This window comes from Quercus robur, chromosome 12 (assembly GCF_932294415.1).
Source record: "Quercus robur chromosome 12, dhQueRobu3.1, whole genome shotgun sequence".
Classification (NCBI taxonomy): Eukaryota; Viridiplantae; Streptophyta; class Magnoliopsida; order Fagales; family Fagaceae; genus Quercus; species Quercus robur.
The window spans coordinates 27,705,317-27,721,248 of NC_065545.1; the positions used below are offsets into that span (position 1 = coordinate 27,705,317).

At 35.7% G+C, this 15,932-nt stretch overlaps 1 protein-coding gene across 1 annotated transcript; it reads right to left on the minus strand.

The window, feature by feature from the left end:
- Positions 1-13,346: 13,346 nt before the first annotated feature.
- Positions 13,347-14,300, minus strand: LOC126709976 (protein P21-like). Its single transcript, XM_050410358.1, has one exon. The coding sequence runs from the start codon at positions 14,259-14,261 to the stop codon at positions 13,584-13,586; it is 678 nt and encodes a 225-aa protein (XP_050266315.1). The 5' UTR covers positions 14,262-14,300; the 3' UTR covers positions 13,347-13,583.
- Between the last annotated feature and the right edge of the window lie 1,632 nt (positions 14,301-15,932).

The following is a 15,932-nucleotide window of genomic DNA, read 5'->3' on the forward strand; positions in this document are numbered from 1 at the left end:
GTACGGACCGTGGCTGCAAGCTTTGTCATACAATCCCGGAAAAACTCCCTTCATTGTGGTTCCTGGTATGGGCAACAACTTGGGGGGAGTTCCAAGTCATGCTCAACGGACGAAGAAGGCCGAGACAGCTGAGATGGCGGGCAAATCCACCAAGGAAAACGCTGCCAGGATTGATTTCGGCAAGGAGAAAGACGCTGACCTGAGGACTGGGACAAACATGGAATCCCGTAATTCAGGGGAGCAGATCACGCTGACTGGCCGAGAGTGTAGCAACCAATTTACTGAGGTATTTACTTCAAATGCCAATTTAACTTCATTCCATACTGATATTGCTGACTTTGAGACGCAGATACAAGACATTGATTTTGAAATTAGCAAGTTTGACAATTGTGAAACACACGTGGAAAAAATTTCAGTTGGTGCATCACAGGCCCCACCAACCAAAGAGAAGTATCTAGCCCCTTCCATGCAAACACAAGTGGCTCTACAGCAACCTCACCAAGTAAAAGAAAATTCCCCACCAGCCAACCAAGGGAGCAAAACTTTGCGCACGTGGAAGAGATTGGCTAGGGACAACCCTATGGAGACCGACTCACCATTGAGCCCTACGGCTAAAAAAAGAAGCAGAGAAGAAGAAGTAGAATATCTTCCCGAGTTACCTACCAAAAAAATCACAGGTTTCAAAGGGAGAAAGTCAGGAAAATTCAATGGCGGAGGCTGCGCAGCAGTCCCGCCAAGCGCAATGAGTCTTATAGTTTGGAACTGTCGCGGGCTTGGGAACCTGCGTACAGGAAAGGAGCTCGAACTAGTGATTCGGGCAAAAGATCCCTCCGTTGTGTTTTTAGCCGAAACATGAGCGGATGAAGCTAGGCTAAAAGAAGTTCAAAGAAACATCAAATTTGACAATTTGTTCTTCATGGAAAGAAACCCTAAAGGTGGTGGGGGTTTGGCCCTATATTGGAAAAATTCCATTGATATTAGTGTGGATTCCTTCTCCAAATACCACATTGATTCTATAATAAATAAAGGTAGTGATGATGCTTGGAGATTTACAGGTTTCTATGGAGAACCAGTAACACACAAGAGAGTTGAAGCATGGAGTAAACTGAGGTTGCTCAACATCAAACATCATCTTCCTTGGCTTTGTGTCGGGGATTTCAATGAAATCACAAGAAGCTTAGAGAAATTAGGAGGAAATAATAGAAGTCAGGCTCAGATGCAACTTTTTTGGGATGTTATAGATGAATGCGGATTTCTTGATCTTGGCTATGTGGGAGATCAATTTACTTGGAGAAGACATTTTGTGGATGGACATTCATTGTGGGAAAGATTAGATCGGGGGTTAGCTAACCACGAGTGGTTCATGAAATTTACAGGCACAAAAATCCAAAATCTACACTCAGATTCTTCCGATCATTCCCCACTGTGGATCTCCTTAGATGGTTTAGACATTCCATCTTTTGCTAAACCATTTAGGTTCGAAGAAATGTGGCTCTCTGACCGTGGGTGTTCAGATATTGTTGAGGCAGTTTGGTTGTCAAGGGGAGAGGAGGAAGACCATGACCATGTTATGCGCAAAATAGATAAATGTGGTAAAGAACTCCCCAATTGGGAGCGAGACTGCTTTGGGAATGTCAAATTGATACTGAGTCGAAAGAGAAAGGACCTAAAGGAGGCCGAAAAAATAGCCATGAGAATTGGGAATAATCTGCATGTCCGTGTATTGCAAAAGGAGATAGCTGAGTTGATTGATAAAGAAAATAGACTGTGGTTCCAAAGAGCAAAGGTCACGTGGGCTAAATTTGGGGACAGAAACTCAAAATTTTTTCACAGCCATGCGTCTCAGAGGAAGAGGAAAAATTTGATTCGAAAGCTAAAAGATCCAAATGGCCAAGTGATGGATACCAATGAAGATATAGCTGATTGTCTGGTGCACTACTACCAGGACCTTCTCCAATCACACAACCAGCAATTCTGCTCTGTAGCTATGAATTCCATCCAAAAAGTAATTACTGAGGACATGAATTCTATGCTCTCATCCGAATTCACTCTCTTGGAGGTAAAGCAGGCCATCAATCAAATGGCCCCATTTAAGGCTCCCGGACCGGATGGTATGCCTCCTCTCTTTTATCAACATTATTGGAACTTAATTGGGAATGATATCTCTAACTCTGTGTTACATTACCTTAACTCTGCTACTTTACCTGATCACCTTAATCACACTTTTATTACTCTTATTCCCAAAAAGAAAAACCCTGAATTTGCCTCTGAATTTAGACCGATCAGTTTGTGCAATGTTTTATATAAAATTTTCTCTAAAGTGCTAGCTAATAGACTTAAGAAAATTTTGCCAAATATTATAACTGAAAATCAGAGTGCATTCACCAAAAGTCGCCTTATTTCTGACAATATTCTTGTAGCTTTTGAATCTTTACATAATATACAGAAGCACACAGGTAAGGAAGGGTATATGGCCATCAAGCTTGACATGAGCAAAGCATATGACAGAGTGGAGTGGGATTATCTGTCTTCAGTTATGGTTAAGATGGGCTTCAATGAACATTGGATCCGTCTTATGATGCTATATGTTAAAACCGTGACATATTCCATATTGGTTAATGGGGAACCTAAAGGCATGATCACTCCAACAAGGGGAATTAGACAAGGAGACCCACTCTCACCTTTCCTATTCTTGCTTTGCACAGAAGGATTAAATGGGTTGATCAACCAGGCCGCTCAACAGGATCACATCAAAGGCTATTCTCTTTGTAGAAATAGCCCTCGGTTAACTCACCTTTTGTTTGCAGATGATAGTTTGTTGTTTTGCAGGGCCACTATAGAGGAGTGCCAAAGAGTTCTGGACATATTGGAAGTTTATGGGAGATGTTCAGGCCAGCAGATTAACCGAAGCAAGACAACAATCTTCTTCAGTAAATCTACAAGGGATGACATCAGAAATCAGATAAAGTTGGCATTGGGGGTTCCAGAAATTGTTCAATACGAGAGATACTTGGGATTACCGTCACTGGTGGGCAGAAACAAAAAAGCAAGCTTCAACTATATAAAGGAACGAGTCTGGAAAAAATTACAGGGATGGAAGGAGAAACTCCTCTCACAGGCTGGAAGAGAAATCTTAATCAAAGCAGTTGTCCAAGCGATCCCTACCTATACTATGAGCTGCTTCAAACTTCCTTTGGGTCTTTGTTCAGAGATTGAGAGCCTAATACGAAGATTTTGGTGGGGCCAGAAAGGTGATAGGAGGAAAGTTCACTGGGTGAAATGGGAAACTCTTTGCCTCCCAAAAAAGGAAGGAGGTATGGGCTTCAAGGATCTAGCTAACTTCAACGATGCCCTCTTGGCTAATCAAGCTTGGAGATTACTTCATAATAAGGACTCCCTCTTCTATAAAGTCTTTAAAATGAAGTTTTTTCCAAATTGTAGCATTTGGGAGGCACAAGAATCTAGCACCGGTTCACATGCTTGGAATAGCATCTTAAAGGGCAGAGATGTGCTTCTTAAGGGTGCAAGATGGAGGATTGGTTGTGGACAGGCAGTTAGCATATGGAACGATGCATGGTTACCATCAGTGGAGCATCCAAGAGTATTATCTGATATCGTTCCAGGCTTTGAAGAGGGGAGAGTCTCTGACCTCATCAACCCACTCACAAGAACATGGGACTTACATTTAGTACACTGACTTTTGTCTCCAGAAGAAGCTGCTCTAGTTCTTAGCATTCCTTTAAGCCGTACTCCGGTGGAGGATAAGATCATTTGGCCCTTTACCCCCTCAGGTAAGTATACTATAAACTCGGGTTCTAAATTTCTAACTACACTCAATTCTATGCAGGTTCCTACAGCCAACCAGCAGCAGCAAAGTGGCTTTTGGAAGCAGATTTGGAGCCTTAATGTCCCTAATAAGGAGCGGCACTTCATGTGGAGAATATGCAAGGAAGCTGTACCAGTAAAGCACAACCTAATGAGGAGGAAGATCTTAATGGAGGACAAATGCGAGCACTGTGGTGTGGAGTCAGAGACAGCACTTCATGCTATTTAGGAATGTGCTATGCTTGATGAAATTTGGGAGGCCATTCCAGGTTTTGAAAACCGGCGACAACATGCAATCTCAAGCACCAAAGACCTGATGAGCGTGTTTCATGAGAAAAAGAAAAACCTGGAATTAATGACCATGGTGATGTGGACGATTTGGCACTGACGTAACCAGCTACGTGTTAGCTCTAATGATTTTCCACGTTCACAGGTCATCCAAAAAGCTACTCAGGCGTTGTCTACCTTCCAACAAAGCCAGCAATCCCTCAGTCAACCTTCAGCAACGCAGCGAACCCAGCCTCGCACACAGTGGTGCCTGCCTTCACCAAATTGCTTTAAACTGAACTTTGATGGAGCCTCTTTTTCGGAGATGGGTAAGGCTAGACTGGGTGTGGTCGTGCATGATAGTCAAGGAAGTATGATTGCCTCGCTGTCTGAACAAGCTCCTCTGCCATTCTCATCGGATATCGTGGAAGCCATGGCAGTGGCAAGGGCATTGATCTTTGCACAAGAACTAGGGATAACTGAATTTGTTCTGGAAGGAGATTCGGAGGTAGTGGTTAACTCTCTCCGTAGCAAAGAAACCTCCTTTTCTTCATTTGGCCACCTGTTGGAGTCAGCAAAATCTTTACTCGATCCAATGACTGGTATCAGCTTCTCCCATGTACGTAGATGTGGTAATAGAATAGCCCATAACCTAGCTAGACATGCAAGAAATGTCAGAGGTTTGTCGGTGTGGGTGGAGGATGTCCCACCACACTTAGTTGATGTATTTTTTGCCGAACCTGGCTGATTTTTATAATAGTAGTAGTCTTCTTTCTCAAAAAAAAAAAAAAAAAAAAAAAATTCAAGGCCTACATACAAGAAATGGAGGACGTTGTGCAAGCAAATTTTTCCTAATTCTTCAAGGATCTTGCCAACATTTGCTACATCACTCTTGAATCAAGCTCCATTGCTATATGGTACAAAGTTCTTGGAAATATTTGCTAAAAAAAGAAGAAAAGAAGAAGCTCTCATGAAGAATTAAATATCACTCTTGCCACCCTCCACAAGCAAAAATCAAGCCAAGTCCTACTTGAGTACATCCAGCGGTTCTTGATACTATTCCGGACTACCTACGGTTGTATCTTTGCAACACACAATTTGTCCAGCTACTGTAAAGGCTTGAAAAAGTTACTGCCTTGCATCGCTAGAGAGAGAAAGTTTATAAAGATAAGCACTTTATAGTCTCTTGCTATTTCTGTTCATGATACAGTGAATGGTGAAAAAAACTAGAAGGCAATGGTCAACAATTTGAAAAACATATACCTCTACCTTAATTGTACCGCTGGAGAAGATGAAGTGATCATTCACAAGTGGCTAGTGGATGATATTTCCAAATCTATGCCTCTTCAACGCCTCTCCACATTTAGGGGTTTAGTCTCATTGATCCAAAGGTTTCATTTCCGAGGGCTACAATTTGGTAAGGATCAAAAAGTATCAACTACATCAATGGAGCAATTCCACTACATAACTCTATCGGTCTAGCAGCGCCCAATCCCTTTCAAGAACATTTTAATTGGCATTCATCACAAAATTACAAGCAACAAATGAAGCTCTATTTATCAACAAAGATCTATATTGGAGTACTACTATTTCCGGCCATGGTAGCCTAATGCACCATCAAGTCGTGGCAACCCCACACATATTCAAAGTCATGATAATTAATCATATCCATCACTCCGTTGGAATCCTTAAAATCTCATACATCACCAAAGTTGCGATGATATTACACTTGAGGGCTTGGTCTCTCACTATTACAGCAGCTCATTCAAGAAAGCTACATGTGGATCTAGATAAAGATCAATCAATCCACCAAAAAAAATGAAGCCTTTTAAGTTCAACAAAGCTACTACTCCAACTATGGAAGCTTCAGCTACATCAACTTGCTATCGCTGTACCCTATGAGACAGCTAATGCAGCCCACATGTCTAGCAGCAATTTTATCACTCTAGCAGTACTATCAGCGTGTTCCTATCAAATTTAGCACATCATCTCCAGTGGCCAACAACCTTGGATTCGCTCATTTACAAAGTCTTCAAGTAACGTCTTCACTTGTGCATGCCCTCACAAAGCAAGCCTTAGCAAGACAAGCCATTGCAAAGCAAGCCCATGCATTCAGGGGGCTGAATGTTGAGGACAAATTTTCACACCACATGAAATTTATTTCATTGGCAACTCGCACCACATCAACAAATTATGGATTTTGGAAAAACCTCTTTTAAAGCCCAAAAGAGCCCATATTCACAAAATGACGCCAAAGCCCATGGTCCAAAACCCAAGGAGATATTATCTCATCAAAGCCCATAGTTCAAGCTCATGACACAACATCTCATTTTTGGTTCATGAGTCTCATCGGGGGAATTTTAGGAGTTGTGGTTTGGAGGGCCAAGAAGTATGTTCGGTAAAGTTCCAGCAGTTCAAAGTTGATAAAGGAAAACATGTTGCTTGGCATGTCTTTCCCAATTCCCTAAACTCTGACAGGTCAGTGTGTAATAGGTATCATTTGGTAAGCCTCTCATATCACATAACACTTAAAATAGTAAAACTCCCTATGCTCTTTACATAAAAATTAATGTTTATCATATAATATAAGTTTAAAAATGTAATTATATTATTTCATATAAATTATATTTTTATTTAAATCAATCCTAAGCACATGGCTAAATCTATATTAATATCTCATATCTATCATTAAATGCTTTACTTACTCTCCAAGATTTGGTCAAAACACAAGGAGACCATAATTATATCTCTAAAACTTCATCAAATATCAACCAACTAGTTTATTACTTACCAAAATTATATTGTAATAAAACCATGGACTAAACATATAATTTTCCAAATGAGGAAACTTAGCCAAAAATTCCAGCAACAACCCTAGCAGAAGCTGCTTTTCCTCTAGTAGAAGCTGCAACAGCTCCAGCAGTAGCTTAGGCAGTTGACACATGTCCAAAAGTGATATCATCAACCCATTAATGCTCAATCCTAGCGACTACCTGCTATACCAAAAGAAGTAAGGATCCTATAAAAGTTATCTTTACCATTTTCAACCAAACCCATGAATTTAATGCTAAATATTTCCTCCAACAGAAGCTATCATTCAGGTGACATCATCCAGCAGTGTCAGCTGCTGTAACAGCTACTGTTGTATAACTGACAGTTGTGTCAGCTGCTGTACAGCTATGACTAACAACTGTAATAGCTACTCCAATAGCATTAAAGTGATCTCAAAATTTTCTCTTTTAGCTAGAGCCCAAAAACCAATTAAGGAAATCACTTACTTTGCCAAAGACTTTTCCTTATTTATTAAATTTCTTTTCTACTAATTCTAATTAGTTACATACTTGGCTTCATATAAAGAGGACCAAGCCACACACTAACACGCCCCACTATCCATCTCTCTCTCACTTTTTTATTCTGAAATATCATCATCTTGCTGCCCATATCTCTAAACATTTCCATATTTCTCCATCTCTCTTACAAAATCTCTCTTCTTAGATAACACGTATTACACACACCACCACCCATCTCTCCCACACTTTAATATTCTGAAACTTCATCATTTTGCTACCCATAAACACATCTCCATCTCATTCTTTATTTCTCTTACAAAATCTCCCTTCTTAGAAAGCAACATAACCCATGACATAACACAAAAAGCCACTCCAACAACAACTATAAGTTCATGTATTTATTATACTTAACCTCCGTATCTCTCATACTTTCCTATATTTTACAAACACATTCCTCACAAAATACCCATACATATTACAAACACCATATCTCACAAAACATATATATTTTTTACCATCTCCATACATCTTAAAAGACATCAAACTTATAGTTCTAAAAGCCCCTCTCATAGAAGGCAATATCACTCATATCTGACTAAAAACTAAAAGAGCATTACAATGGAAAAATCATTTAAGTGCATGATAAAGGGGATAAACTTAACCAACCTATGCACACGGCTGGACATATTCTCTCTTCCTCCAGTTGCACCCATTTTTCCCCTTCAATCATGAAGTCACCATGAAATAACTCATAATATCATATTGTACCACTGGACTCATTTTATCATGCTACTGAAATGTTATAAGTCCACTGATGTTATATGACTGAAGCCACAAACTATGAAGATAAATCATTATATTTTTATCTCCCAAATTATACTATTGAATATATTTTACTTTATTATCATTGTACCATTGGACTTATGTTATTATGCCGCTAGAATGCTATCAACTCACTAATGCTATACGGCTAGAGCCACAAATCATATAAAGAATAAAGTGATGCTATATGGTTGAAGTAAGAAACATAAAATATAAGTCAATATTTTCTCAGTCTTTGAAATTACATCGTTAAGTATGTGTTAACTCATTATTATGGTATTGCTGGATGCAAGTTACTTTAATATCATCTCACTATTTAATAAAACATGATCTCACTATTTCATTAATGAAAATATATATTAATAAATTGATCTATTATCGTTGGACATATTATTCGGACATAAACCATCGATGGACATATATTATTCAGACATATACCACTAATGGACATATATTACTTAGACATGAACCACTATTGAATGTGTAATGTTTGGACATAAACCACAGCTGGATATGTATTATTTGGACATAAACCATTGCTGAACATACCTTATTATATTGAATATGAACTATACCACAGTTGGATATGGACTATTGGACTTATCCCATTATTGGACATTATGACAATTAATTAATCATTCTAATGGACATTACTTAACACACATAATAATAACGTTCAACTCACTGTTTAATCAAATCTATTATGCTTAACATATTATTTTTTTATTTCAACCATTATCATGATTCTAAGACTTTGGGCTTTATCTATTTTTTAGGCTTAAAAATGCACCGGAAGCCATTGGTCTATGCGGCCCAATGTCGAGTTCCGGATTGAACTCCCCAAAACAAATTTGATTCTAACAGAGTCACACCTCCAACAGAAGACATGGGGCTACGTGCAAAAACCACCCTCGACAACGGTCGCACCACAAAATCAATAAAAAATTAAACACACCCACACATAGACACACCAATAGAGACAGAGAGAGTATTTTTGTGAATTTATGGTTATGGGTTGACTAGAGTGGTGCTTGTGGATCATGGATTGGTGCTTTGATTGTGGATCATTGATCGGTGATCGTGGATTGGTGGATTGTGTATTGGTGATTGGAGAGGCAATTTCATCACCATTGCCATTGCCGCATGTGGATCGGTGATGTGGATCGATGTTGGTGATGTAGATAGGTGCTTGTGAGTCGACGGAGATTAGTGGTGCTTATGGGTTTTGATGCTTGTGGTGCTTGTGATGGAGAGTTGATCTGACCGTGAGAGAAAGAAGAAGAAAGAAGAGGAAGAAAAAGGAAGAAAAAAGAAGAGGAGGAAAAAGAAAGAAGAAGAAAGAAAAGGAAGAATAAGAAAAAAGAAACAACAAAGTAGAATAGGATAAAATAATATTAAAAGAAGAACATAAAAATATTATTTATATAAAATATATTGTATAATAGATGAACTGATGTGGGTGTTTTGTAAAAGTGATGGTGTAAAATAGAAAAAGTAGGGTTTTTTTTTTTGGTAAAATAGACAGAATTTTTTAGAAGAATTGATGTGGTTGCTCTTATCTCTAATTGTGTGGGTCAAGAATCAAGATATATGGGAGTAAAGGAACTATTCGATCAGCAGAGTTATCATTCCATGAGCTAGGAGTGAGTAATAGGGATAACACTAATTTAGGTAATAGAATTCTTGATAATCTTAGTTTAGTACAAAGCTTGGATCAATGCTCTTATTGAGTATTGGATCCATAAAGATTATGACACGTGTCTACTTTTAGTCACATGTTATGATCCTAAAGGGTCCAATGTATGACCTAATATATTAACTATTGTGGTACAACATCATTTTCGGTCTTATTCTAGAATCTAGCATGAAAGGAAGAATAGACCTTAAGTTGTAAGTTTCTTAAGCCAGAAGAAAGAACATTCATGGTTGGGTTGTGACCTAACGATGGCAGTAATATGAGAATATTGACTGTATATGAGACGTAGTGCAATAAGCAAAGTTAGAGGAGACTTTGACTGTCAGTAGCGATCATTGTTGTAATGCTAAACCTACCATATTTAAAGCTCCAAATGTTGAATTGCATGCAACACTAGTGCTCAGTTTAATTGCAATCAATTTATAAAAGATTGAAATTGAATATTGAACTGTTCTATGTCAATGCCATCCCTCAAGAAGCCACCGACATTAGGCGTATTGCTTATTAAAATGTTCAGATTTCTCATTTCTCTAGAATTATGACTTTTCTTTTCGTTTTGTGCGCTTGTTCCTCTTCGTCAGAATTTTGGTGCGCGACTTTTCTTTTGGATATAGTTATATATATATTTTAGAAAATTTTTACCAAAAAAGTAAATAATTTTTTTATTTTTTTTTAATTTTTCATAAAAGTGGTATCAATTTTTTTTTTTTAAATGATCATTAACAATTACTTCAAAAGCATCAATTAATATAACCCTTTATATATAACCGTGCTTTCAATGACAGTTTGACACAACAATACTTATGTATTTGAAATTATTTAGAGACTCTCTAATGTATTGTATTTTAAAAAATTGTATCAAAGTTTTGCTTTATGTAATTATTAAACACTTACTGTATAAGATAAACATAAAAGCTTTTTATTTTTTTTTTAAGGAAAAGATAAACATAAAAGCTCAGCAACCCTTCTTACAAATATTTATAATGATGCAATCATTGGAATTTTATAATTTTCTTCATAATAACTCGATATAAATTAAGTGGTACAATTATGAAAATAACCAAATATAAATCATTGATATATTGTATTCATTCTTATATAGCAATTTTCTTTTCTTTTTTTTAAATGACTAAAATGCCAAACTATTTATAATAATAAAAAATTAAGTTAAGTAGGTAATTTGGAGTATAAGAAAAAATTCATACAGTTTTGACTTGTACAATCGAGTTGAATGAGTTACAAAAAATTCACTGGATTTGATTGAGTTTGATGGGATCACATATATACTTAAACGGTTTAATTAAATAAATACTAAAATCTGTAGTGAGCTTGTCTTAGGGGAGTATATTTACACTATCGAGCATAGGTATCAATTTTTTCTCCCTATTTTAGATAAAAACATATTTTTTCTATTTTAGTTAACCACTTTTTCTTTTCATTTACATTAAATTTCCTATTCTGAAGCTAATTTCATCTAAATATATAGTTTCTTTATTCATTTTTTTATTGTTTTTCTCACTGTTTAAAATACTAAAATTTCTTTATCACAGTTACTAAGACACAAAAACAAATTTATCATAAGTACTAAGAGTTTAAGACACAAAAACAAATAATACGATGTGGGTAGATTTTAGGGTAATTTTTAGTTTTGGTTACTTATTGAGGGAGGAAAAAAAGAAGCCTAGATATCTAGATTTCCCTTGTATATCTTCCATCTTGTCCAAGCGCATACTTTCTTGCAGTTCAGATGGAGATTAAGATCTTATCTTTTATGTATTGCTTGTTGACGTCATTTGAAGATGAGGGCAAGTTTTCTTGTTGACATTGTTTCAAGTGTTTTTCCATACAGCAATTCACGAAACATAATGGCAATTGGACTGTTGATCAACTACATGGAATAAATAAGAATGACTTTTCCAGACAGGATTTCTAGTAATTGGATTTTTTTTTGGGTACCATATATATTGATTTCTACATATTATTTGATAATTAAGTTAACATTATTTAATTCTAAATAATCAATGAGAAAAATATAGTGTATATGGATACAAGTTACTAATCATCTTATTAATCTTCTTCTTTTTTCTTGCTAAGATATAACAACAATAACAACAAGTTTTAATTCCAAATTTATGAGGTTAACTATGAATTCTTGACAAATCAATTAAGGTCAGCTATATGTAATTTTTTCTTCAATTCTATTTCTCTGATTTCTATCTAAAGTCATATTCTTAATTTGTTACTTTCTTAATTCATAATTTTTTTAAAAATTTCTACTAACGTTAATTTGGGTCTTTCTTTTCTTTTTTTAATTCCCTCAACTTGGATTTAACTCACTTTTTATTACCGGTGTATTAATTGACATCCTCTAAACATTATTAAACTATATATCTCAAGCAACACTCTTGTCCTTTCATCAATAAGAGCTATCTCTATATTTAAGTGGATTTCCTCATTTCGAATCTTATTTGATTTTTTTTTTTTTTAATTCCCTCAACTTGGATCTAACTCACTCTTTCTTATCTATGCATTAATTGATATCATCTGAACATGACCAAACCATCTTAAGTGACTTTCTCATATTTTTGTCAATAGGAGCAACCCCTATATTTAAGTGAATTTCCACATTTTAAATCATATCTTTGCATCTATCTCCATTTATCCATGTTCATATTCTCATTTCAATTATACTCATCTTATGAATATGCTGCTTCTTAACAACCTAACATTCGATACAATAGAGCATAGTTGGTCATATAGTAATCTTATAAAATTTTCATTTTAACTTAATAGGTATTCTACGATCACATAATACCCTTGATATACTTCTCCACCTAATTTGTATTCTTGTTTAAACTTACATTCCATGTACTCTGTTTTAATCATACTTTATTAAAATCTTTTAGATTCTAGAGTGTCTTGTCAAATTTCTAATTTGGCATTAACTCCACTTCATCAACTAAAACCATATCATCTATAAAAAAGCAAACATAGAAGGATACAATTTTCCCTTAAATTAATTTAGTGAGCTTATTAATCACTAGTCCAAAAAGAATATTGACTTAATGTTTTCTTCTTGCTAAGATAATAGATATAGTATTTTTATCTTTGAGTATTTACCTTAATGTCATATAACACCTTTACCGATTCATCTCAACATTAGATAAGGCGCTCAATTAAATTTTCAAGAACCTTTTAGTGTCAATAGTTTGTTCATTCAACCTTATATGGGCGCACTTAGACTTTGATTACTTCCCCCATAGGCCAATGAGTGAATTAGTCAAATATGTACAGAAACACCGACATAAAGAGTTGCGAAATGCTAACCATAGTTGTAAATCAAAACTAAGCATTGTTAGTTGTTAGGTTAAGCAGAAAAATAAAATTATAATTCACCAAAAAAAAAAAAAAAAGTAAATAAAAACAGACATTAAGGAGGTTATGACTTATGAACGTTAAGTTCTTCCATATTTCATAGAGATATTTTATTATTATTATTTTTTGGCACAAGCTTACGTAGATATTTTAATACAACGTACATCAAAGTGAATACGTTTCATAGCGTCTGCGCAACACTAATTACGCATGCTCACAAAGCTTCAGAGCTTTGATTATTACTTACACCTCTTATTTGCATACTTGCTACTAGTTCTCTGTCTCATATACGAAAGCAAAGTTCTGCTTCAAGGGCAGAACACCACCTTATAGTTAGTCCCACCATTGCAAGTAAATGTGCTTGTTGCATCATCCTTAGGGTAACTATAAGCACTCGGGCACCGATCTTTGAAAAATTTGGAATAATTTGTAGGTCCACAGTTTCCAGAATTGCAACAATATTCATTGGTCTTGAATACAGTACAAGGGTTGTTACACCCACTAGGAGCTTTCAATTGAGCTGGGCACTGTCCATTGATATCAGCAACACATTTTATTCCTTTGGTGCACCCACCAGAGGTGGGACTAAATTCCATGGGAACATTAAACCCATCAACAAGAGAGATGTCAAAGAAATCCAAGTTTTGATATTGATTTAGCGCAAATTCAGCAAGGGTGTTTGGAGGTGCACCATAAGCTTGGCATTGAAGAAGTCCACCACAGTCACCGGTTTGACATCTGCCACGCCCAGAGCCATCGAAATTGCACCCAGTTCGAGCCCAAATGCGGGCCCCTGTTGTGCCAGCGTTGACGTCAAGGGGCCAAGACTCGCGTGGGTTGAGCCGCCTGCCACCACCAGGAACGGCTGCTGCCCAAACTGTGAAGGGACAATTGTTTCTAATATCAAATCTGGCTGCATGGGCTAAGGCACTAAAAAGAGTTATTAAGAGGAAGAAGAAAATGGGTAGGTGTTTGGACAGGCTCATTTTGGGGATTAGTAAGAGATTAGCAATAAGATTTAGTGGGCTTGTGCTGTGTTAGGAAATGGGTGAGGGTTTATATAGGCATTAGGATTGACTATGGGATGTTATTCATGTTATGCAGGGGGACCTACCGAGTTAGTGCGCACTGGAATTTTCACAATCCAATTAACATTTTTGTTAGAAAATTTGGCTGTGTTTATGGTAGTTGGCTTGACTTGAATACGAGTCAACAAATGAGTCCAGGCTCCAGCAATCTAACGCCATCCCGCCTAACCCTAAGAAAAGGAAAAATGGTTATTGCTAAGTGGTTGCTTTGGGATTCAGTGAATCATGGCCAAAAAAGTATGTGTAAGTGGCTCAATATCATCATTCAGTTCTTTGTAGGATAACTTGAATTCAAATATCTCTTCAGTCACCCAGTGTCAGGAAAATAATAATAATAATAATAGTAATAAAACTTCATTATGTTATTTGTGAAAGATGCCTTTCATCTATAATCAATATTTCCAGAATAAGTTTCCTCCATATGGTTGTGAACACCCCTAATTGTTTTGGCTCAACCAGTAGGCTAACTTAGGCCATTATTTTAAGGCCCCTAAGTGTAAGTGGAAAAAAGGTTCCAAATATGGGACAACAAAAATTTCAAAAAAAAAAAAAAAATCTTAAATTTTAGTCAGTACTAATTCAATAATAATCTTTTTTTATTAAAAAAAAAAACACTAAAAAATTTTTGGACAATTAATTATCTTGGAGGATTAATTAAGCCCCAAAATTTTACCATTTCATGACAATCACTATCTTAATAGGTGTGTACTCTGTCTTACTCTCTCTTTCTGATGATTAGAATTCTTCATATATATGCATCTGAATTTTAGATTAATCTAACCCCCTACACGCACTAAAAACATAGAACCATCTTAGATATCTCTCTCTCTCCAAAATAATAATAATAATAATAATAAGCTAAAATATTGCCCCAAATAATCTAAAATTGCCCTTAGATTTATCATTTCTACCTGAAATAGTAGTCAGGCAGCTCTCTTAGCAATAGCAATCCCTTGAAGATGTAAAACAAATTCTATTATTATTATTATTATTATTATTATTATTATTATTATTATTCTGTGACATAATGGGAGAATAAAAGGCAATTTTTTCATTTTTAAAAAACATGGTAGACATTCACTTTTCTGGGTTTTTGAAGCAAATTTATATTTGGTAAAGACTAAAGAAGGAGAAAGGCTATACTCCCCTCCAGTGGCTGTACTACAGTGAGTCAATGACTACACTCTTCTAGATCTATTCTTTGTATATATATATATTTTTTTTAATCTTTCTTTTTGAATTGATAAATTTATAATTTGAAAAATTAAGAAAAGTCAAACACTATACAGTTGAGCCACCGATAGCTAGTAATCATGCCTTCTTTATTAGAAAATATTCAATAGGAATCTGTTTTGCACTCTCTAAGGTTTGGTTTAGTTTTAGGTTTTTTTTTTTTTTTTTTTTTGGAAAAGTATTTATTCTATTTTATTTTATTAGATGAATCTTTTTTTCTTTTTTCTTTTTTAAAGTAGAGATAAAACAAGAGACAATGTAAACGTCTAAAGAAGAATAACCTTATATAATTTTTAATATTTTTATTTATTAATCTTTAAGTCTAATCCATGGTAT